The 25,809-nt window shown below is 41.7% G+C and overlaps 2 protein-coding genes across 3 annotated transcripts in view; one reads left to right on the forward strand and one right to left on the reverse strand.

Annotated features, from left to right (window-relative positions):
* Positions 1-11,646, reverse strand: part of KPNA1 (karyopherin subunit alpha 1) — a 53,971-nt gene extending 42,325 nt beyond the window's left edge. Inside the window, exon 1 of the mRNA XM_080603361.1 lies at positions 11,416-11,646. Coding sequence (XP_080459487.1) covers positions 11,416-11,566 — 151 coding nt within the window. The 5' untranslated portion in view covers positions 11,567-11,646. The remainder of the gene's footprint in view (positions 1-11,415) is intronic.
* A 1,527-nt stretch (positions 11,647-13,173) lies between these two features.
* Positions 13,174-25,809, forward strand: part of FBXO40 (F-box protein 40) — a 12,829-nt gene continuing 193 nt past the window's right edge. The window contains exons 1-4 of one of the 2 annotated variants that reach the window (XM_080558837.1): positions 13,246-13,251; positions 13,632-13,714; positions 20,021-21,919; positions 24,948-25,809. The exon at positions 24,948-25,809 is cut by the window's right edge and continues 193 nt beyond it. In XM_080558837.1, the coding sequence (XP_080414963.1) occupies positions 13,706-13,714; positions 20,021-21,919; positions 24,948-25,145 (2,106 nt within the window). In that variant the 5' untranslated portion in view covers positions 13,246-13,251; positions 13,632-13,705 and the 3' untranslated portion in view covers positions 25,146-25,809. Of the gene's footprint in view, positions 13,715-20,020; positions 21,924-24,947 lie in introns of both variants that reach the window. The other variant, XM_080558838.1, reaches the window with a different exon arrangement.

Here is a 25,809-nt window from a genome sequence, read left to right on the forward strand (position 1 = left end):
CAGGTGAGGATGGTTTAACCACTCAAAAGACTTGCTTCTGCAAAGAGAAGTGCCATTCTTCCCCCTCTTCCTCATCCCCAGACTGCAATCCTGTTACTGTTTATACAGAAGAGCCTTTTTTGAGTCTATTATTTCCATGTGCCGGTTTTCCTGTATAACTCAGTAGATCAAAATTAATATCAACTCACGACAATTTTCACATGTACAACGATGCACTTTGGAGTTACTTAGCATAAATCAATAGCTATAAAACTGAGTAGAAAGACCACCCTTAAAACAAATGGGCTGTGGATCAGGTCTCTACCCTCTGTGCTCCACTCTGCTGTTACTTCTGGGGCTGTTCAGCCTAAAGAGAGGGCTCCAGGGGGACCTTATTACAGCTTTTTAGTACTTAAAGGGGAATTATAAAAAAGACAAAGAGTGACTCTTTGCTCCGTCAGATAGTGACAGGACAAGGAGGGATGACTCTAAACTAAAAAAGGAGAGATTTAAACTAGAGGTTTAGGAGGAAATTCTTCACTCAGAGGGTGGTGAGGCACTGGAACAGGTTGCCCAGAGAGGCTGTGGATGCCCCATCCCTGGAGGTGTTCAAGACCAGGCTGGATGAGGCCCTGAGCAACCTGATCTAGTGGGTTGCATCCCTGCCTATGGCACGGGGGTTGGAACTAGATGATCTTTAAGGTCCTTTCCAACCTGAACCGTTCTATGATTCTCCTACATCTCCCCTTTAAATCCAAACAATGTTAGGAATAGAATTCTAAAATATCTCTGTATGTCCATGAATTTTCCTACAGGTACAGAATGTGCAATATGTTGTAAATATTGAAACTGTAATATGAAATTTAGGAAACTATACTACGTATAAAGTGGCTCTTCAGGACTTTTAAAGGTCTCTCAAATGCCCGAACGTGTTGTATTAGATATGCTACCCACTTCAAATTCCATAAGCACAGAATCACCAGGTGACAAATGATCTGTTGTGCACTTTATTTTAAAATGGAGCAACGCAAGTGTACAGATTCTCAATAGCTTTGGTTACCTTTTTAAAAAATATATCAGATGTATAATAGAGTCTACTCTAACCTTCTCTTCTTTCCATTAGCACAAAGAGTTTTAAGATATTAAAAACAGCAGATAGCCAAATGCATTTCTTATTAGAGCCTCTTTTTAAAGTCGCTGATACCTGACAATCATGTATAAAAATTCTGATGTTCAGAAGACATTCCAAGTATCCCTTCAAACTGTGTTCCACTAGGCAAAATTTGAACACTGCTAATAAACACAAAACTACTGCATTCAAGACCAGACAGTCACAGATAGCACTGAATGCAACATGAAAGCCTGATCACACAGGTAATTCAGCAGCCTGATTCTGCTGTAAAGACTTCCTAAAATAGCTTCTTTTTAACTGAAAATCCTACAAAACCATAGTCTCAGAAATCCAGAAGTTCCCTACATCATTCTTAACAGCTACATTCTTCCTGTGTGACTATATTCTTCATGTGTTTAGGTGTCTAAGCTTAAAGTTTTCACGTTTCTTTCAATATGCTTGGCAATAACATTTACTTCCTGTTTCTAGGTTTTTCAAATGACTACTACCTGTATTGTAAACAGAAAAACTATTTGTGGGAGCCCTGAACTTTTACTGTTTTAACTGTTAATATACAGGCCAACAAATACTCAGGCTGAGTATAGAATATGTCTCGTTTCTAAACATTTTGGAAGACATTTTATATATTTTAGAGTCGAGAAAATGAACTCAAATACCAGATGGAAAAACACAAGCTAAAAGGACATATTTAACAGGAAAAAAAAAAAAAGGCTACGTAGCCACCCTAGTCAATCTGCCCTTGAACATGAACACAGGCATACACAATAGCCCAGATAAAATCTCCGGCCTCCTGTGAATTACTAATCATTCTGTGCTTTTATCTGAAACATCTTAAACTCACAAGATTAGATTTGCCTTCGTTGGGGATTTTAGGACTTCAATAGCTCCTGCGATCATTTCACATTTTCACTTTCAGTCCATAAAAGTTCACAGTTTATAGAAATACTAGACATTTATCATCTTCATTTCTTATTACTAAATTTCACCTCATTACTGTTATGCAGTCCTTCCATATGATGTTCCAATGTTTCTGAATACCAGTGACATAATCCAGCTTCATCGTCAACAAGTTTCCTTATCATACTCTTTTTCCTTATATATACATTTTTACCTTGTTTATGTTCATCTCCCACCTTAATATATTAGTTCCTTTCAAATTTGCTTCTGGCTTTGAGGAAATAACTTTCATTTAGCTCTATCAGCCCTCTCATAGCTCTATTAGCCCTGCCCTGTTGTGTTATTTATCATCTTTATTGAAAATACAGGCATGGCTTTTATTAGTTTATTATTTGAATTCTGACTTTACCTCAACTGCTCTACCTAATGGCTTCACATTTTCTCGTTCTCTTTTATGTTTAGAACTTAAGAAATATTACATCCTCTACAAGATTTAGCTGTAAATTTTGGCTAAGCTTATTTCTTACTTCCAAGACAAAGCAAGACTTTGCTGACTAACCCCCTCTATTTTCTGAGCGATCAGTACACTTAAAATCCTTTCACAAGTGTATTGTGTATTACATTGGAGTAAAGCTGTCCTACAAATTCCCACCAAATAACCAGGAAGACAGTTTTTCCAATTAAAGGCAGAGAAATTAAGCTCCCTTCAGCGCTGAGAAGTTTCCAAATTCAACTAGCAATGAATTCTGTAATTATTTCATACTAGTCCCTAACCAGTAGCAAATCAACAAGATCACAACATGTGGCCATACAACCATTTTATATATCTGCCTAATTTGTATAGTTATTCAATCCAAAGTTATTTTCTAAAGGGTTCTATAATACCCTCAGTATCTCCTAAAACTCAGTCTAAAGTAACATGGTTCTTCTGTTGGTTCCCTGACCACTGGTGGAAAATTCTATGACCACATTCCGGGCTTCATCTACCCCACATCTACTGCCAGCACCTTTAGACCTATTCAGTGTGAGCACAGTTTTTTTTTCTTTAGGAGTGAAAATAAAATAATCTTATGTTGGTCATTACAGTCACCCAAGAATTATTTTCTATAAAGATCCTTTTCCATTTTTCAGCATGTAGCCTTTCCCCCAGACTAAACCAGAGAGGGGAATACTTCTCACTTGTCTCCAGCAGTTTTGTTGCAGCTTAACTGAAAATCTTTCAATGGTCACTTTAAATTCACCCATGGCGAGTTCTTCATAGTAAATCCAGGATCTTCTCTGAACTATCAAAATTAATGCTCCTTCTGGTGAAAGTCTGTGGTGGTTGTCATGGAAATGTTCTACGAATCTCTTCTTTCCTAAAGATAGAGTAGTATTTTCCACATTTCTGGATACTCCTGTCTATAGATAAAAATCTTTGGTGACCCTGGGAGGAGTTTTCATGATGTACTCTCTGACTTTTTGTGCAGCACCAGCCCAACCCCATATGACCCCCTCCTCAGTTTAGCTACCATGAAAAAAATAATTTTTAATAAAATGAAAAATCACCATCTATTCCTTAGTGTCTGCATTCACTAAGGAAACGACATTCCCCGTTTCTTTTGCTGATCAAGACAAAGGCCATACCAAAAGTGGAGGTGATCAGAGCACAAATTTCTAGGAGAAAGAAATGCAGTACTTTTCCTCCTTGCTGGTCAAGTCAAAGAATTTCAGTTTGCACTGTGAAATGTTGTCACTTATTGCAGAGACCTACCTTGTCCCAAGCAATCATCTATACAGGGACAAAAAGGAACTCCCTGCCTTCTTAAATCAGGTATCAATCATCTAAAAGAGTGCCAAAAACAAACTTGTCTTCTTAAACCAGATATCACTGTCACTAGAATTGCAGACACTGCTAGAAGGAATGCAACATGACTAACCATCAGAGATTTTTGGTTACTCAATGGCTCTGCCACAGGACTCTATGCACCCTGGAGAATTAAAGTTTCCTCACAATTGTGCTTCTTAGTATCATGCCAAACACCTATAGCACAGCCTGTACAGATGTCCTAGCAATTCTCTGACTTCTGATTACAGGATGTATCACCTTCTGATGCTCTTAATGAGAGACTGGGAACATATCCAATTTTTAAAAAAAACATCTACCCTGAATGCAGCACCTGGTTATTCATTACTCTCATCAGCCAACAAATCCAACATTTTGACCACAGGTGTATTTTTTACCCACAAAGTACTTATTTTAGAAAGCCTTGCTATTTTGCTTTCTGCCAATTTGAAGGCAACAGGTTCAAGATACTAACAGAATTATTTAAATATTTTGGAAAAAAGCTGTCAGCTTTCTTGCAAGTGACAGAAAACTTCATAGTACTCAGACATATAGACAGGCATAGTCTTCATAGTAAAACCATGAATAATATATGGCATATAATGATACAAATACTACCTAGGGATTAATGCTATTATTTCCCTGGAAAAGCTTTTATGCAGCATCCTACATTTGACATCATGCTAGAGAGATGAAATAACATCCAAGTCTCTGCATTGCTGACAGTGTTATCTGAGGAAAAAAAGAACATACAGAATATCCGTAGACTGACATCTCTCTTCACTGCCACCTCCTGTTGCTTGAAAAACTGACACTGTGGTGAGGCTGTATCTGCTTCTTTTGTTAAATTATTGGACAAAGCATACTAGAAGCCAGAAGTCTATGGAATGACCATAAGGGACAAGGCATTAATTTCTAATTTCCAAAGTCTTCAGACTCCTGTAAAGCTCAGGACAATTAGAGGAAAGTATATGTAACTAAGCTCCAAGAAGCTATTCTTCAAGCACAACACAGCCAATTTCTAAAACCTTAACTTTCTCCAGCTATAAAACGAAATTGCAAAATACGTCTCACAAGCACTATAAAATGAGCAGTTAGAGTATTTGTAAAGACCTGCAAAGTAAGTTTTGATGACGATAGTTCAAACACTAGCACTAACTAGGAAACAAAATGATCGTGTGAAATGAATGTTCTGTGGCTTGGGAAAGCTGCAGCAGCAGACAAGCCCCACTCACTAGAAGGAATGACAGACCTCAGTGTATGTAGAACAGCACGGACGCACACTCCTACAGCAGACCTCACAGAGGAACAAGCAGGAACCACCTTCTGATAGCCAAGAGGTCAAAAGATTACAGGAGCTTCAAATGCAACGTAAAATTCATGGTTGACTTCGTATAGAACATAAAGCCTTGAAACAGAGTTAGGAGTCTTAGGAACCTGTTGTCAAAACATGGAAGTAGCAAGGGGATTTCATCATGGAATTCCTGCCCGTCTCCATTTCTTTCAAATCTGCTTTATTATGCACCTATTAATTTGCTTCCATAGAATCAGAGAATCATTTAGATTGGAAATGACCTCTAAGATCATCATCCATCACCAGTTAATTCACAATTGCTTCTGTCCTAGCAGCTTTTATAAGATAGTAAACCAGGTATTGATCCACTTCGTCTACAGTAAATACAGCACGTTCTGGCTGTTCTTTGGCCACTTAGCAAGTTTGGCTGCTACTTGCCCAATATGGGGTCAACCTTAAGTCAATTATAACAAAGCCTGAGAAGATGCACAATTTTGCACAATATGGAACATCAAATTACAGACTATTTAAAAAGCTCAATATTGACTGTTATGCTAATATAACAGACATGCTCAAAAGCAAACAGATAGAAAATACACTACATTTTATGGACAATACTGAGATGACCTGATGTCAATTTTGTAGGGATGTCACATTTCAAGGACATCTCATCTTCCACGAGAAGAAAAAAAAAGGCAGAAATAAAGTGAAAATGTAATAAAATAAAAACAAACATACAAAGGTATTCTTGCAAAACACCTAAACCTGAAGGGTCAATTTAGTATGTTCCCAGGTAGCCTTCAGAAAGATCTTCTGCACTCATAAAAGCATGGACGGGGTTGCAGATTTTATTTTGTAGATGTCCCCGAAGTTAGGGAAACATCAGCTTGCCAACCCCTAATCTTCCCTTATCACACTGAAAAACACACAAAGAAATTAAAAAAAAAATCAGGGAAGCATACTCACGGTTGCAGCAAAAGAACTAACAGAATTACTTGGCACTTGGTGCTGTCTCAAAAGAGATCTGGCGCACCAGCCTGGACTACTTTTTAAGTGCACAGACACCCACAGAACTGGTCACTTAAGCCAATCTTAAGAAGTTTAATGATTACGTTTTTGTGGTGGCTTTTTTGTTGTTGTGTGGTTTTGTTTTTTAAATAAGCAACACTGGAGAGATTAAGTAGTAAGGCATTTATGAGGTTTATTAGAAAACAGTTTTACTAAAGAAGAAAAAACAATAAAAGATATATGGACACAGTATACCTAGTACTCCATTATAGGTACACTATCACCAAGTTATTTCTGATGTGGTTTTAGTCCCATTTTTAAAGGTCCATTTTAACTTAATGAGGCAACAGACACAGCTTCCAAAGTTCTGCAAAGCTTTTAATTCGAACAAGAGGGCCAAAAAACACTGACAAAGTCAGAAGAAGTTAAAAGGAAACCACCTACAAATTTATTAAAAGGGCCCAGGTTTGAATAACAAACACGAATTTTTTCTGCTGCATTCAAAGCCATTGCAGTGCACACAAATCTGTTTAAATTAATGCTGATTTCTATAAACCCATAGTGAACAATCAACCTGAAACCAAAAAGTTCCCACAAGCCGTAAAACAAAGCAGCTAGTGATGGGGAATTAAACTTTTCAAACACATAGGATTATACTAACATTAAAAAAATAACTTCATGCTAACATGACCATGTACATGAAATAACAAAAGTGATTACTCCTACACGTCAGACGAAAATGCAATGCTTTTCTTTTAAAGCAGAGATTCATTTTTATTTTCATTAAGATTACAGCACATCCTCCCCACACTTACAGAACGTGCTGACCCACAATGTATTTTCTGTATTTTCTCTAAAAACTGGGCCGTTTGAAAAACAATAGTCCAACAGTTATCTATGTAATTTGACAGTTGTTGTCTGCTGGAAAAAAAGTCATCGTAAAATTTCTAATGTGTCCTAAACATTCTTTGCAAGAGAACAAGCGTGAACCTTTCAGCACTCCATATCATGAAAATAAGAAATCCTGTATATTCTTAAACAAATTAGGTTAAAAAATAAACTAAATTAAGTTTAATTTGTAGTTTCAAGCAACTTTTATTTGGGGTTGTGAATGACCGCAGGCACTGAAACAAAACCTCTCTCTTGTATCCCCTGATGACAAATTTGCCTTCGACAAATTTATTGGTTGCTGTGACTCAGCATTATGAAAGGTATGAAATGTGCCCAAAGCTCTTCCGGGTAATTGGACACCAATAGCAATTGTAGCAGCACAAAATAACAGTGAGCCAAAATTCTGCAGAATGTGTACGAGCTTTGGACATCAGCAACTGAAAGAGTTGCATAATACAGATGTATCAGCCACATCAAGCCAATACGCCCTAGAACTTTAAAGCTTGATGATGCCGGCTCTGCCTCCCGTCACTGGCACCTAGCATCCCTCCTACCAACTGCTCCTAAATCCAATGAACGCACATTTCCTTTCCGATCATTTAATAACACAAAAGAACAGTAAAACATACAGACAGTTAAACAGGTGATCATGTGTAAGCTACGAAGGAGTCCTACATCTTTTAACAGGCAACTTCATCCTGCTTCATATAATTAAAAAAAAAAATAGTTTAATCATAATGACAAAATTATTATCTGACATTTCTTAAAGGCACTTTGTGGTTTGTTTGCAACCAAAAAGCGGTTTGTTCACCAAAATGCCATTTTCATACAGCAACAAGTGCATTTTCTGTCAGGTGTAACCTCAGCACTAGATTTAGCAGGCTTACAATGCCGCCTTTGGAGATAAAGACATTCAGGATGTTTAGCCACAGGATATTTAATTCCAAAGCCAGCAACTCTTACCATCTCAACATCAAACCCAGATTGTAAAATAAAATAAATCCTTGCTTGTCAAACTGGTTAGATTCTCACAAAACATATGAATTCTCCTGCTGAGCCTGGCCAGCAGCCCAAACTACCAAATAAAAGCAGGAAAAGAAGGATTCTAGATCATAAAGATAGTTTCAGCAGTTGGTGACTAGCTAACTTTTAAATCTTACGAGATACTCTTACAACTCAGTGTGTTACTCTCTGCACACACCCAGGAACACAGCCCTGTTTCTTCCAGTTCTAATATTTTCAGGTTCTGTCTCCTCCTGACGCTGATCATTAATTTTGTTTCAAGAAAGCATTAACTTCATCCTGATACAAGATTTATTCTATACTACTGAACTCCATTTACCCCTTTACTGCATGAATGGATAAATAGAAATGGAAAAGTTATGTCCGATTCACCACTACTTCCTACCACTTCTTCATACACCTACTACTACTGACATACTTTTTAAACCCAAAATTTCTGGTGAACGGAAATTCACTGCCAATCACCTACCTAGACTACCTCTACTTTTTTTTTCTTCATAATAAATTACTGAATTCACACAATGTTTAATACAGTCTAAGACATTCATGAGGTGGCATAATATGATTTCCAGTCCTATTGCTCTGCAGCTTTTCTATGTACTGGAGGTTTTCGCCAAGTGCTTTAAGCTCCTTTTTGCTGTTTTTACAGAGTTCCCCTACCATCTTCAAAACAATTCAAAAGCACCGATATTTCTGTGGGACTTGCATCTTGCTGTTGCATTTTGTATCATGAAAACCCTACACTCATGCCTGGATATAAAATAGACCAGTATAATCCATTACTCACTTGACTTCAAAAGTTGTAATAGACTATGGACACATTTATTTTTTTTCTTGAGAGCAGAAAAAAAGTGACTTGCTATCATATCATTGCCACTTATCTCTGAAGTTTATATGGGGATTTTTTCTCTCTATTATTGTATTATTTAAACAAGGAGTTTTGTTATGTTTAGTGTCTTCACATGAAGCTGAATAATTTTCATATCAGTTCATCTTTAGTTCTCGTTCTCTGAAAGAAGAGGTGGTCTGGTCTTTCTAACTTGTTGTTTGTCTATTACATCATTCCAGAACCTCCTGTTCAGATATTTTAACCTCTCCTAGTGTTTTCTCAAATGAGTAATTCCTTCATTGTCTTTTATTTTTCTTGACTTGCTCCTAGCCTATTAGGCTCCTCTGCACACTTACTCTGTTTGGCCTTCTGAAGTATTTAAACAAATCTACTAAATTTAGCTACTTACTGCTGCTGTTTCATTTCCGCTCATGTTTCTAATTTAAATTAGAACCAATAAAGTACAAAATAGGTGATGTTAATCATGGTTAACTGTTATATGTTATGCTTTTTCACATAAATTTGATTTTCATTTTTCTGGAGGGCACTGTTTTGGCTCCATTAATCTCACACTTCTTTCCACAATTTTTTCGACCTTTACAGTCGCCTCTAAAGGCAGTTTCCTTTTGTGTTCTTAAGGACATGAGTTAGGCCCATTTGCCCCTCCAAGACATGAAAAACATCTGAGAAAAATCCACCATCTCAAGAAGAAAGAGACAAAGACATCAAAGCAAGCCTGCTATATACAAACAGTCTAAAATAAAATATACCATTCTGTTCACTTCAACTTATTCAACAGAAGAAAAAAGAAAAATAAAAGGAAAAGAAAGAAGCACTGTAGCACTGCACGGAAACACTGAAGTTGTAATAAAACTGCCAAACAATACAGTTAAATAAACATTTACACTTAAGTGTCTATAAAGAGCATTTCAGGAACTTTTTCCATATCTGAAAAGTTTAATGCTTTTTGTTTTAATAGTTTCTTTTGTCAGTACTGCTGAAAGGAGCTATTGCTGCCTTTCCCTTTCTGAACTGGAAGGCCTGTGACTTGCTCAGTAACCAGCACTGAGCTCAGTGCGCAGACAGGACCACCAAAGCAAGCCAGGTCTGAACACTTCAACACTGGGAACACATCAGGAAAAGCCAATGGATGGCACACTGATGGCAAAGGGAAACGGCCTGGTACAGTGCTGGAATTAGAGATGGGATGTGACAAAGGCACTGTTTAGAAGCCTCAGGGGGGAATTACAGTCTCAGTAATTGCGATATTCTCTTGGAGCTGAAGCATTACTACATCTGTTCGAAAAATTCTGGCAAGGGACCCCACTGTGAGAACCTCTACCTCCCACATCATCTTACCTTACCATGCCTCAATCTACTCTTCATTTTCCCTGTGCCTATGGGCACATCTCAAGCACAATTAAAAGGTGCAACTGTGGCTCAAGTAGAAACAAAGTTGCTTTGAACTAGCTTGTTCGTATGTCAGTGCAATGCGTTACTGTACCAGGGAGTGCAACATAATAAAAACAAAAACATACCAAAGCTTAGTTTGATTCAAACTATTAATTGCCATACCATTCCAGTATATACAAGATAGCTTTCAAATAACTAGCTGCTGGGTGTAAAGTCACAATCCATCTCTGGATAGCCCACAGACACATCCCAACTTCTTTAGTCTGTCATTAACGCTAAGCAGTTAAAGCAGAATATATGTCAGGGAACAAAAAAATAATAATCTAGAGAAACAGAAAGTTGAATAAAAAAAGATGAGGGAACTCCTAAATGCAACCATTTGGGAATTCTGCAAAAACAGCAGCTCGATATTTTCACAGCTCACGCCGTGTATTTCCAGCCTAGAGTTTCAGTTTTCATTAAACGCCCTCAAGAGGCAAAGCACAAAATCATCACCACATGTATCCCCGTACGAGGGAGACAAATTTAAGGATTATGAATGGGGCGAGCTCCTGCCGATTACCCGGTCTCCACTCGCAGGAGAGCTGCGAACGGCCACCGCGGCCGGACAGCGAACGCTGGGCAGCGTCGCATGCAGGAACGCAAAAAGCTAGCGCTGGGGGAACTTAAGGATACGAGGGCATGTTTGCAGCGAGAATTGATAGGTGTTGTAAGATCAGCTGAGATCAGTGAGGGAAGATAAATAATAAATAAATAAATAAATAAATAAGCAAACAAACGAGGGACAGGCTGAGCAGGCACGCGCGCAAGCCCCCTGCCCCACGAGGCCGGGCGTTGCCCCCCTCGCAGCCCCGTCCCCCTAAGGGAAGGGGGGTGCCGGGGATGCCGAGGCACGATCGCGCCCAGGAGCCCGCTGCCGGTGCGGCTCCGCCCCGGCCGGGCCCGGCCCGGTGGCTGCCGCCGGGCTCCACGCGCGGGCCTCCCGCCGGGCCCGCCCCGCCCCGCCCGTCCGCTGCACGCGCGCACGCCGGGGGCTCCCTCAGCACCGGACCGGCCCCGCTCGGCGCCCGGCAGCCGCTGCCGCCCCCCCTCCAGCGGCCCCTTCCCTTCCGCTCCCCTCCTACCTGCGGCCGGCGCGGCGCGGCCCGGCCCGGCCCGGCCCGGCGCTGGCTGCTGACGGGCCCGAGGCGCGCGAGCGCCTCTCCCTCTCTCCCTCCCTGCCTGCCCAGCGCTGGCTGGAGGCGGCAGTGCGCCTGCGCACGGCGAGCCGCGCATCTTCCGGACCGACCGCGGAGCGCTCTGGGAGGGGGAGGCCTTCCGGCGGGGCCCGCGCTGGTAGGCTCAGGAAAGACTACAAGTCCCGGCACGCAGCGCAAGGTTATTCCCCACTGCTGCGCAGCCGTAGAAAGAGCGCACCGGGCATGCCGGGAGTTGTAGTCTGGCGAGTGGCGGACAGGCCATATCGCGACTGTAGGGTATGTTGGGATAGGTGCGTGTGCTGGGCTGTGCGATACGGCGTGTGTCCCAAGGGAGCGCAGAGACAGCTGCAGCAGGGGGAGTTCTGCTTCGTCTCTGCCCTGCCCTGTCACAGGCACCATCAGCCCAACAAAGGCCATCTTCCCTAAGCAGAGGGGCATGGCAGCTGGTACACAGCTACATATCTGTATATATATGGTATGAACATGCACATATGTACAACTACACATCTATATACATACAGTATGTACATACATGTGTGTATTTATATGCATATGTGCATACACATATCATATAGATACGTATATTTCATAGGATTTTCATATGGCACAGTATTTCCACCCACAAAATTGAGATAAGAGCGAATAAAGCATACATTCAACAGCTTTCTCCAGCAGTATGTGCATCACAAAATAAATGTTATACATCTTCTCAGAGAAGTCGCATTTCTTCCATCCCACCAGCAAGCACATCTGTACTGCAGTGGGAGGTCTGGTTATGGGTTGATGTTCCTGAGGTATCTTCAGTCAAATTAGCATGGGTAACGGTGGCAGCAGAGATCTGTAAGTTCACCCATTTTTGCTGAGTGTATAGTTTCAGATGAATCTGGGTTAATACAAATGGTGTGCTGCAGATAAAAAAGATGAATTCCTGGTTTCTGTCACCTTCTCTGGTGAAATTAAGATAGAAGATAGCTTCATTTCTGGCAACAGCTGCTTCTAAAGCACTAAATATTTGTCATCTGGGTTAATTCAGCTGGAGAATTTATTCCTAAATTAGTAGCAGAGAATTTTGAGAAGTAGATTTGTGTAAAAGTGAAGCATATAAGCAGTACGTTTTTAAGCACAGTCTAAAAAGACAACAACAACATTGAAGAAGTTGTTGTGGGTCAAAGCTGAAGAATAATTGTGAACTAGAAGGTGAGGGGTTGAAGTGGAAGGGACAAACACATCGATGATAATGTGATTGGGTGAAATATGGATTTAGACATATTCCTGCTGGCCCCTGTTTTCCTGAGTGCAGTGGGATGATACAACATGGTACCACAGTAATACAGCCCTTTCTAAAAAAGGCCACGGAGCCAGCCTGCTAACCGTATTTAGCACTACTAAATTACAATTGGCACCAGCAAGCCTTGGTTGTCGCCTACTGACATTTCGTTCAACCTAAAAATGAAAACACAGTTGCCTGCACTGTTTCAAACTATCAGCGTCACTGAGGTCTCACAGATAGGAAAAGAGAAAGATAAGGCAGAACAAAAAGCGTGCTGTGATTTAGGATCTCAGAGCTTCCACCACAGCAACAAGGTGCTCCCTCACCAGGAAGAAGCAGCAACTCATCCGTCAGCATGAGGGGTGCTGGTTCAGCTCTTCTGTCCCAGGACAAGCAGCCCTGTGGCAAGGGCAGCCAGCTGGAGGCTATGCCCTGAGGCGGGTCCTGCTGTGGGTGCAAACCCATCATCACTGTGTGCACCCACCGCTGGAGTAAGTGAAAGCAGGAACAGGGGACACAGTGACAGCTGCAACAGCAGAAACTACAGGCTGATGTGGGCACTGCGAGGAGTGGAGTCATTAAAGATGAGAATGGCAGGAAACTGATACAGGGCTCTGGGATATTCTCTGATCTTTTCCTCTTAACACCCAGGGCAGAGGGCAGGGTTAGTGCCATCGCTTACATCCTCTCCGTTAAGTATCACGCCAGTAGTGACAGTGTTAACAAATACAGTGGAAGAGACAGCTCTGAAAGCTGAGCTGCCCAGTCACATGCACAGGTTTTATTTTTAACAACCTCAAACTACTTGATGTTTCTGCTTGGGCTTGCTCTGTGTCCTCTCATTCTCTCTTCTGTCTTTGCTTCTTGTTAGCCCTTACTCACCTCACTTCAACCCAGCTGAGCAAAACCAAGAGCGCAAGTGTTCGGTACAAACACAGGGACACTATGATTAAGGTAAGGTTTTGTAAATAGGGTTGGAGCCTTTATTGGTGAAAACTTATGCAATGCAATGGTTACTGTATCAAGCTATGAAAGTCAAGATGTCTTCAAAACAATCTTAGTAATTAGGATGAAGTAGAATAATCAGACACAAGATGTCTTTAAGTGACACCTGAGAACAGAGGCAGCTGGTAACTCTGAACACTTCTGTGACAGGCTGCACTAACAAGAAAAACCCTCCATAACATATTCAGTGGGTTAGCCACGGCTTGCAGCACTGTATCTGGGGTTTTAAAAAACTAAGATACTGACTCTAAAATGGGAACTTCGGTAGTATGACAGATAATAAATCAAAAATTCAATTTATGTAACTTTCAAGAAACTAAAAAAAAGTAAGACTTAAAATCCAGTGAGTTTTAAGATTCAGACTGCAAACTACATTTTTAGTGCAGACTAAATAATACAGTGATGAAGTAAGAATTACAAGCATTACAGGTACTACTGTACCTTTTAGAGTTGTGGATGCTTAGCAGTTTTTATTCATGAATCTTTTAGCTTTTGTTTTTATGACTTAGATCTTAACCATGAGCACTCACATTCTTTGTACCGGGCGTCTGGGTTCAGCTGGTTTTCTTTTGTTTTGCTTAAATCCATTCACTTGACTATCTCAAGAAGTTTTCAGAAAAGTATGTTAATGAGATTGTTACCAGGGAACAAAATAGAACCCGAGCCCTAAACAAAACTGTTTTTTTGTTTTGTTTTGTTTTGTTTTGTTTTGTTTTGTTTTTCTCAAGCTTCAACTGAACTGTAACCTGTTATTTTAAGGCACTTGGTGAACTCAAATCATAAACCCAGTTATTGATGCACTGTGAGAGTTTGCCTAAGCATGTCCCTCCCAAGGACAGTCCTTCACATGTGCTGCAGAGTGGGTGCCTGTCACAGTCTCCTCGTTTCCCACTCCACTCCTCAGCCCCTGCTGCTGTGCTGCCCTGCGTGACACATGAACCCAGGGGACCACATCCACATGAATTTTTTGGTGGGTTTGTCTTACATGAGCTGTGACTATGTTGTTCCAGGTAGGGAGGAGCAAGAAATATTGCTGACCCGGCGCTCATGCAGGCAAGCGCTGCATGGGGCTTCTACCAGCAGCGCCCTGTGTTACCTGTGCCTCATTACTGTCAAGCCTCACCTGCTCCTCCCTCAGCAGCACTGGTGCATTTGGCTGGATAGAAATGGCCTGAGTGAGTTTCTGTGCCTCCTCACTGCACGTGTGCAGCACAGATTTACCAGGAGAAGGGAAGGCTGGTGATTTGACAGCTTATCTTTTGCTCCATGGTCCTGTGTGCCAGGTTTTGGGAGCTGAAGGGAAGTAGATGTACTGTTGCGGGAGCCTGAGTAGAATGCATCATCTGGAAGAAAAGCAGGGAACTGATGTCTCTTCCTGACTGATGCACTATGCCGTGGACCTACTCCATCCCTGCCATTTTAAAGTATATTTCTTCATATAAAGCAAATACGACCCATTCAGCACCTCCAAACCAGTGGTTATTGCCACAAAACATCACAGTCTCAGTCAGCTGTTCCCCAGCTGAAAAATACACGGAATAGCTCCCTAATTGTCACCTGTCTTTCCATATTTGGGCTTATCTAACGGGACAGTTGTCTCATGGAACACTTTTTCCCTCTTCTTCTCTTATACCAGGGATTTGAGGTTCATGAGAAGGATTGCCCTGGCATCAAAGTGCCCCTGTAAAATCTGTATGAACTTGTTCAAGAGTTAAGACTCCAAGAAACTATGCCTTGCACACACTTGATAGAAGTTTGTTAGTGTTACTGATAATGATTTCATCTCCACTTTTTATTCTCCCTTTGCACTTACCCTGAGCTGTGCCATGTTCACTACCAGGCTCATCTGAAGCCTGGCTGGCAATGTGAATATTAGATCAGTCTGAATGGCAATTGCAGAGCAGGCGTGCCATGCAGGACAGTGTCCTGGCTGCGAAGATGTGGGGCGTCACTCGCTTAGAGGTCACTGTCACTCCAGATGGTGACATTCTCGGATTTGCTTTTTATTTTGTAATGAAGGGCAGGATGTTAGAAAACTTAGGCTCCTAGTAATCACATACACATGCAGTTTCCACTGGCGTAGTGTTTTCTTCCTCGGCTCCCAGAAATAAACATGTCTGTGTAGTGATTGGAGACCCAAACCTGATTTCTTGCTGAGGTTTTTTGGGTTGTGGTGACTGAGGAGGTGCACTGCACACAAAGAGAAGAAAATCTCTAGTTTTGGGAGGCTTGGATGTTCTAGAAAATGTGATTCTATTGCTGCCTCTGCCAGGCAAGTGAGACATCAGAACCTGGGCATCCCCATGCTTTTTTTGTTTTATTTACGTAAACTATTATATTTAATTATATTTGGTTTTTATCTTCCTACACTCCAATTCTACATGTCAGACAGAAGTACCAATGTCTTTTAACCTCAGGTGCACCTCTAGTACTGCAAGGCAAATTCATTATCACTTGTGAACCACGCAGATACTATCATAGTAAATATATTGAAAAACCCTGTAAGGAAATTAGTAACCCTGCATTCATCCCAAGATTTAAGTATTATGCTGAAAACAAGATAAACGCTGTATACTGGGTAGCAGGGATTAAAAGAGATAATAAATAACTGCTATCTGCCCTACATACTTCACATTCCTTTAAAATATTTTTTGTTGTAATATTATATGTAACTTTAACATTCTTGGCTCCAGCGTTTGGATGAAAACTTTCCAGAGATTTTTAAGAGATGCTTATCATGTTGTAAATCTTAGAAAAATTGTTTTGTGTTCGTTGGTAATCAGATCTCAGAGGCAGTCTGTAAGATAATTGTCTGGGGTTTCTGGTGGCCTTTTTTAATGGTTTCTTGGGAGGCATCCCTTGAATTTGCAAGAAGAGTTCAGATATGATGTGTAATTTTGGTATGTCATATTATCAGTCACCTACACAGAACAAATACCAAATAAGGAAACAGTTGTATTGTTTTAGCTCAATAACTGCAACTAAATTTAATATGCATTTACTGAAAACAAATTATAATTGATTTATAAACAATAAGTTATTGTCACTGAACAGACCTACTTCAGACACAGACATATCTGTAGTTTAAAAGGCAGCTGTATATTTTTAAATCTTACTTGACTTGCTGTCCTGACAGTCTAAAAATAAAGATTTACCAAAGTGGACAGACTGTGGATGGGAGTTTGCATCCTTTCATTCCACAGCACCTTAAGCAAGATTTAAGTAAAAAATTCTGTTCTTTTTTTTTTTTTTTTAAGCAGCCCTTCAAAAATATTGCAAGTTGCAGTGAAAAAAGATGTATATAGGTTTAGAGAAGTGTCTTATTACCTGACATATCTGTGTGTTATCTGCCTCTGGATGTTAATGTATCACTTACTGAGGCAAGAATTTGTAAATTTTCTGTTAAGTGTGTTGAAACACTGTTGTAGTTTGTGTTTGACAATGATATCAACAGCTAAGAGATGGAGCAAATCATCAGTTAAAATACAGAGCTCATGATTATTGTCTTGTCAGAACAGAAGCATTCAAATCCTAATATATATCAGAAAAAATCTCTCTCCCTTCTTCCTGTCTTTTAGCTTCACAGATCTGACAATTAGAAGAGAGAGAAAAACAATATTTTTCTGACAGAACAGCGTGTACAAGTTAGAGATGGGGTAAAATGAACTAAAAATGGCAAATCTGAGTAATCATGAAGACTGATTCTAGATCTGAATGCTGTGATGTCGTCATTGTTCACAAAAAAAACGTATATTTTCTTTTTCTACATGCGAGTCTAGTGTGTTTGGTTTCAGCATACAACAGTGTGAAAGTAGGCTCCTCTCCAGAAACTTAGCAATCAGCCCTTTCTGTGTTTTTGGAGAACTGTAAGGCCTCTGCACTTCAGATGTGTTCTTATTTATCAATTATTTCTCTCTAATAGCTAGTTTTGCAGTGGAAAGTATTGTTCATACATTCATGTTTTTGTTTCAGTGTAATGTACCCAGCCTTCCTCTGACCTTATGCGAGTCATAGCTGGGACTATTTTTAGAGATTATATTTGCAGCAAAATGCTACAAGAATGACAGTAGCAAGGATGCTGCCAATGTGAAATAAATCCATCTGCATCTCTTTCTTCCCTGAGCTGCATAAATGTAGATGTCACTAAACAGCCTAAAGCAGGATGGATGCCGTCCTAAATGACATTTATTTAGGGGCTGAATCTGTCTGGGGTCATGCTGACCAGCATTGTGGTGTCAGCCCTGGGCAGAACCCTGTGCTTCCCAAGACAAGCAGAGAATGCTATTATGAATGGTCATGAAATACTACTTTTCTGCATTGCTGTCTTCAGTTCTTTCCAAAGAGCTTTTCTTTGCTTGTGCAAACAAAGGTGCAGGCACCTGAGCTGTATACTTCAGTGGAATAGGGTTGATTCGGTAAGGGGATTTAAACAGGTTTTGGTCAGTGTTGGAGGCTGCAATAGATGGAATGGAACTGTGTTGAGCTATGGTAGGTCCTACTGCATAGGAAGCATGGTGGGAAGATGTATCAAAAATCTTTTTCTCATTTTCATGATAAATAAATTAATAAATAAAATTAAAAAAAAAAAAAAGCCCTGGCTAACCGCCCTTTACTGCAAAGAGCAGAAAGACAGAAGCCTGGAGTTTTCTACTTGCAGTATTCTTTGGGCTAAGTTGCTGCTACCAGATCAAGTTATCCAGGGAGGTAGCTCCAAGTAGTACAAGGACTGGGCAGCTTCTAGGTCTCCAATACAACAACTATGGATGCTGAGAGCATGTGAAGAGAAAAGTCCTGTGGATCCACAGAAGGTCCCACATGTTCCCCTGAATCAAGGTTCACCTCCTATGGGTATTGTCGAAGGACAGTGCAGGGCTGGATGGACCACTGGTCTGACCCAGACTGTCATTTGTTATGTTCTTGTTATGTTCTTATTTTTTATGACAAAAGAAGACATGCCTCATGCTAATGACTGTCTCTATTTAATTGCTGTCAAACTCTGTGCTTCTGTTTTCCCATTTTTAGGGAGGAGTAATACCCATTGCTTGGATTTTTTGCCAGGGTGGGGATATTATAAGCAAGGGGCACTGATAACTTTTGGAGACAGGCCTCATAAGTGTATTATTTTCAGCTAATTAAAGTGATTTAATTGATTTACTGGGAAAGAGTGGAAAACACAATAATGAAACCAAAGCAGATGAGTGATTCATTCTGACACGAAGCTAGTAATCTGGCAGTGATATCTTTTTACATAAGGGTCTTCATACTTCATATTCTTGTACTTCTGCTTTTTGCTGTTGGACCTCAGGAAAATGGTACGTCCTTTTCATTTCAACATTTTTTAGGTAGAGAAAAGCAAAAAATATATATATTTTTGAAACCACATTAATATGGGAGTGTGAGAACTGACATGCATTCTTCCTTAAGAAAACATTTAGCCTTTTTTTATGATAAGGCTGGTTAAAATTTCTGAGACATTTGTTTTGGCATCCTCAACTTGTTCTTTTAATCCAGTCTGTGAGTTGCAAAACATTAAATTAATGGACCTGCCAGGTGGCAGCTGAATTTATGAAATGCAGACTGGTTTTGTTTATTTCTGTTCTTGTTGCCTGGGACCTTTCCCTGTTTTCTGGTCCCCTGTGGTACCACTAACAGCGTCATAAACTGAATCTAAGATATGATCACCTCAGGATCACCTCTTCAGTTCTGGGTCGTGTTTGACACTGATCTGTAAGTATGTAGGATGAACTAAAAAAAGTAGGGCAGTTGCAGCTGGTTCATTTGTGACCATTCATGTCCATGGTGAGGTGACGAAGGTGTGACAAGACGTGGGCCAAATGACCAGCTAATTTTTTAGGGAGGAAAAAGAAATGTCACCTTTCCCACTCAAATCATATCGAAGAAGTGGAGGAGCTCCCTCTCTGTGCCTGCAGCAGTCTTGATTTCAGCAGTATGCAATGGACAGGATCAGCAAAAATATTGAGGCAGAAAACAGCTCATTCTCAAACCTTTGCTGCCTCTGCTGAGCTAAGAGCAAAGAGCACTGAGGTCTCACTGATATCCATGCTGCTATCAGGGCACACTGTGCTGCGGGGATCAGTGCTGATCAGAGCTGGGCATCATTTACACATAGCCTTATTCAGGCTAGGAGTGCGTGTGAACATCTAACTCATAGAAACCAGGCGTGGGCACTGGCACTGGTGGTCTGTGTCCTTTCTTGCCCCTCCAGGCAGTAACTCTTGTCTTTTCTACATCCAGCACAGGGCTCAGAAAACTCCCCCTGGGCAGCACAGGCACTGTGAGAGATGCTTCAGCCGGCACTGCCGCGCACCAATCGAGCCCTCCGTCTCCTGCATGGTGATCAGCTGCCGCTTTCACTGCGGAGCCACCTTCCACACATGCAAGGAGGAGGAGCACCAACTGCTCTGCCCCTTGGAGCAGGTGCCCTGCCTCAACTCAGACTATGGCTGTCCTTTTTCCATGGCCCGCTTTAAGCTGGCAAAGCACCTTCAGGTCTGTCCAGCCAGCGTTGTCTGCTGCTCGATGGAGTGGAATCGCTGGCCAAACGTGGATTCAGACACAACCCTGCACAAGAACATTATGAAGGAGACCTTAAGCGAGGAGTGTCTGGACACAGCATTGGCACTCAGAGACCAGAAGATACTTTTCAGGAGTTTGAGAGTAGCCGACTTGTTTCCGGAGTGGAGGAAAAAGGATGAAGTGGAAGAGCTAATGGATGAAACCATGGGTGGGGAAGAAGGTGCCGTGGGAGGATTGGCCTGTGGTTCCCAAGATGGCAATGACCAGGCATCTGAGCTCAGCCAACGTGAGCGTGAAGATTTGGCAAAGGACAAGGAAGGAATGGATCTGGGGAGTTACAAAACCTGGGAGAACATTTTCAGCAAAGAGCTCTTGGCTTGCAAGGTAACAGGCTCAGCAGCTGGCACACGAAAAAATACAGAGGAGGCTTCCAAGAAAACAGCATCAGGACCTTGTGCTGCCAGCTCTGCAGAGAAGGCAAAGGAAACGCCTGGTAATACAGAAGAAGCAAAAGACCTAAAGTCTGAACAAGTAACTCCAAATAAAGAAATGACAGGGCTGGCTCCTTGGCAAGAAGGGGTCCTGGAGAGGCTGAAGAAAGAAGTTGGTGTAGCCGATTACAACATGTATCTGGTACATCACGGGGGAATGCTTATCCGCTTTGGCCAGCTAGCTGCTTGCACTCCGAAAGAAAAAGACTTTGTATATGGGAACTTGGAAGCTCAGGAGGTGAAGACTGTCTACACCTTCAAAGTGCCAGTTAGTTACTGTGGCAAAAGAGCACGACTAGGAGATGCACTGGGACACAAGATGCCAACTTCAGACAAGTCGGTGGATACCTCAGAATTGGGAATAAACCCAGAAGAACTGCCTACGGCAAATATAGTTAAAGCCACACTGCTGTGTGCATTGGAGAAAGAACTGAAAGGCCATGAGATCTCCGAAGCAAGGGGTATCGATGGACTCTTTGTGGACTTTGCAACACAGACTTACAGCTTTCCTCTGGAGCCTTTCTCCTCCAATGCTGTTCTAGCAGATGTTCTGGATGAAAAAAGCCAACCAGAACTCCACGTGGAGCTGTACACTGAATGTGTAACCAGAAGACACAACAAAAGCAGTTCAGCTTTCACATTCACTTGCAGTCATTTCTTCAGGAGGGATGAGTTTGCATCCCACTTCAAGAATGTGCATGCTGATATCCAGTCATGTCTGGATGGATGGTTTCAGCATCGCTGTCCGCTGGCCTACTTGGGATGTACTTTTGTTCAAAATCACTTCCGCCCTGATGGACATAAGGCCAAGGTTATATACAGCAAGCCTGTCAAGACATTTGCTATTAAACCAGAGGTTGACACCCTCCTTGCTGAATCAGGAAAATGCAATTACACAGTGGACAATCGAGGGAGAAACAAGGATTTGCTGAGCAGCCTCCCACTGGAAGTGCTGAAGTACATTGCTGGGTTCCTGGACAGCTTCAGTTTATCTCAGCTATCGCAAGTGTCAGTGCTGATGAGGGATATCTGTGCCACTCTACTTCAAGAGAGGGGAATGGTCCTGCTGGTCTGGGAGAAAAAAAGATATTCCCATGGTGGTACTTCATGGAAAGCTCGCAGAAAGGCAAGTGACTGCAACACTGGGGAAAAGACAGTCACGGGGTGTCACCAGATTACACACAAGCATAGCAAGTGATGCTGCATATAAGCACGTAGATAGGGGGAAGGTTCATGAAGTGAAGAATTTGCAGCCCAATGTGTCCTGGGAGGTCAGTGCTATAAAGTACAGTACATCTAGCAAAGGCAGGAAGGTGTAAGTGGGTATCTACTTACTAGCTGCAGGTTGCCACCCAAGCTTGTCTTGAGTAACCTGTTTGCATTTGCACCGTATTTAGGCACTAGGAGCTGAGAATTCCTGGTACTTAAAGGTCACATACAGGGTTTAAAATAACTTGCAGTTCATCCTTTTGTTTTATTCTTTACAAGCTGATATAGAGTACATTGAAGGGTAAAGAACTAGATGTGACTGTGAAAGGAGCTCAGGCATTCACATCAATCCCACAGTGTTTTGGAATCATATAATAATAGTAAATAATTTATTTCTAATGTGTAATTTACATCTATCTTCTTTTAGTTTAAAACCATTACCCCTTGCTCTATCACTACACTCCCTTACAAAGAGTCCCTCCTCATCTTTCCTGTAGGCCCCCTTTAGGTACTGGAAGGCTGCTCTGTGGAGCAGGTCTCCCTGGAGCCTTCTCTTCTCTGGGCTAAACAACCCCAACTCTCTCAGCCTGTCTTCATAAGAGAGGTGCTCTAGCCCTCTGATCATCATCATGTCCCTCCTCTGGACCCCCTCTAACAGTTCCACATTTCTCTTGTGCTGGGAGCCCCAGAGCTGAAGGTAGCACTCCAGGTGGGGTCTCACAAGAGCAGAGTAGAGGAGGAGAATCACCACCCCTGACCTGCTGGCCACGCTTCCTTTGATGCAGCCCAGGACATGGTTGGCTTTCTGGGCTGCAAGTGCACATTGCCAGCTCATGCTTAGTTTTTCATCCACTGATACCCCCAAGCCTTTTTCCACATGGCTGCTCTCCACCCAGCCTATATTTGTGCTTGGGATTGCCCCGGTCCAGTTACAGGACCTTGCACTTGGCCTTGTTGAACTCGATGAGGTTCTCCCAGGCCCACCTCTCAACCCTGTCCAGGTCCCTCTGGATGGCATCCCGTCACTCCAGCGTGTTGAACACACCACAGAGCTTGGTGTCATCAGCAAAGTTGCTGAGGGTGCACTCGATCCCACTGTCCATGTCACCAACAAAGATGTTAAACAGCGCCTGTCCCAGTATCAACCCCTGAGGAACACCACTCATTACGGATCTCCACCCAGACATCGAGCCATTGACAGCAACTCTGTGAATGCGACCAAATCCAGCCAATTCCTTACCCACTAAGCAGTTGATCCATCAAATTCATGTCTCTCCAATTTAGAGAAAAGGCTGTTGTGTGGGACTGTGTCAAATGCTTTGCACAAGCCCAGGTAGATAATGTCTGTTTTCATGATTCATAGTTCATAAGATTGTCATGAACGTTTGCCTTAGGATGTGAGCACCTGGGAGAACAACATAGGCAGAAGCATTTTTTCTGCAAAGCTGGCATCACACTCTTTGTGGTGTTGGAAAATTATCTTCCTTATGGGCTGCTTGGGTAATCAGAATGAAATATGTAAATACAGCTCAGTTTAAGTCCTAGTTGAAACAATAGTTAATACAGATTTATTTCTGTTAGCCTTACAGCTGCTCTAACATAAAGCTGGTTGAAATAATAACATCAGAGGTTCCTGCATGACCAAGCAAACGAGAGAGGTCTGGGAACAAATATAGAGATCCAAGGAAGGCTCATAAAAATTATTTGAGGACCTGGCTTTCAAGCAGACCCCTAAAAATCTCCACCTACAGATATTACCAAATGGAAGTTTATGACAATAAATCTTTATTAAGAGAAACCATGAAGTGGAGAGAATTTGAGATCTGTGCAACAAGTACAGTGGCTGCAAGCTGAATTAGCCAAATCCAAACAGGAGTTAGCCACTGAGACCATTTACTGGAGGATGAAGCTTCCTGTAGCATAAAGAAGAAATTCCACCTGGGCTAAATAACTCCAGTTCCAACTAACTCCAGTTACGGTTGCACAACTTCAAACCAGCAGCTGTGAATTTAAAGGCTGTCTAACCCCTTTCTTGTCAGATCTCTGGACTGACCACACAGGAATCTTGTATCCAGTGCACAGATTCTGCTTGAAAACATCCCATTTGTAATTAATCTGAATTTATTGTCTACTTTGTATGATAGCTATGATTATATAGGAATAGGGCAGGCTTAGGTAATCTTAAGTGCAGTAAATCCACATACTGTCCTTCTACAGGAAGAAACATTTCTAAACTATGATTTTAAAAATTCGTTTGATTTAATGGCATACAGGAAATATTCAAGTGACTTATTCACAGTCTTATCACTACATGGTAGTGTATCAGTAAATGACACATGGTATCACTGCAATAAGAATCAGAAAAATTTAACTGCACATTTCTGTTTTTTACAAGCTTGTAACTCTTCTAGGAATAACCTCAACCTTAGATTTTTCCAGGCTTGTTCTGGGGTGGGGTGAGTAACAGCAGTGTTATAATGTTCCTTCCTTTGAAGTTACTGATAAACACTTTGGAAGGTCTTTATGAAGTCAGGTTTCTTTGAGATATGTATCACGCAAGCATCCCATAGTCACTGTACCTTATAATTATCGTTGGATACACCTATAAGCACCTTGGACCCCACCTCACATGTGATGTTGTGGTGGTCAGGTGTCCTTGGTTTCCTCATGTTCAGCACTAGATTGGCACCAAAAACTGTGCTTTCTTGTTAAAAATGGCAGGTGATGACTAATGCAGCAAGAACAACAAGTGTGAGGTACATAACAATACAGACTACACTTATACTTGTTGTGCAGCCCTGTGTGGTCTGGATTTCACTAACCAGTACAAGTAATGCATGCCCACTACAAACATATATAGCTGTTTTTTCTAAATCCTCTTCTGTTTTTACTAACATTCCAGTTTTCCCTCCCCGATTTATCTCTCCTTCCTTATCACCACCCAGACCTGGCAGTTCAGCAGCCTCTTCTCCAGAGTTAACAGGTGGCAGCACAGCGAGGTGGCGTGCATGTCAGAGCACCTGAAGAAGTGCCCGTTCTATGAAGTGGAGCACAAGATGGACCCTGTGCTGCTGACCGGCATGTGCGAGGCTCGAGAGCCCATTCAAAAGACTTTGGTTTCCACCTTCAAGCGCAAGGTCTGAGCAACCAGCTTCTCCTCTGACCCACTCCTTTCAATGCCCTTTAAAAGAAGATCTGGGAAGCTGGATGTAAAGATAGTTGCTTCTAACTCTCCTTTGGAAGGACAAAACTGTCATCTCCCCAGCTGCATTTGGAACATCCTGCATTTTTTTTTCCTCCCTGCATTATTTTAATTGTTAAAACTTCATCCAAAGCGTTCTGGCACACTGATCACTGATGTTTTGTGCTTTCTGTTTATTTTTCTGTTCTCTGCTTAATAAAGCACCCTGGAGAAAGCAGTAAGGATATTGTTTGAAGATAGCATCTTTGCATCCTTGAAGACAGGCTGCTGCGCCTAACTCCATGTCCCTGAGAGAAGCAAGAGCAGTTAGTACACCTAGCTCGAATAGATAAAAAAACACCTTAATTGTGGCTGGAAAGCTGAGCTCTGGGAGCACAGAGAGATGCCCTCTCACCTGGCAGACCTAAGGATTGCTAATTGCTTTGGGGACATGGGCAGAGGAAAGGCACCCCCGAAACTGCACTCAATTCATTAAACTCCAGTGAAGACTCAGGATAGCACCACACAACCACAAACCATCCTTTAGGCAATGCAAGCTTAAAGTTGAGCTTGTGGCTACATCAAAACCAAACCAAAGCAAACTTGCTCTTTGTTGGAAATAACCA

The sequence above is a fragment of the Anser brachyrhynchus genome, assembly GCF_964034855.1.
Source record: "Anser brachyrhynchus genome assembly, chromosome: 1".
Classification (NCBI taxonomy): Eukaryota; Metazoa; Chordata; class Aves; order Anseriformes; family Anatidae; genus Anser; species Anser brachyrhynchus.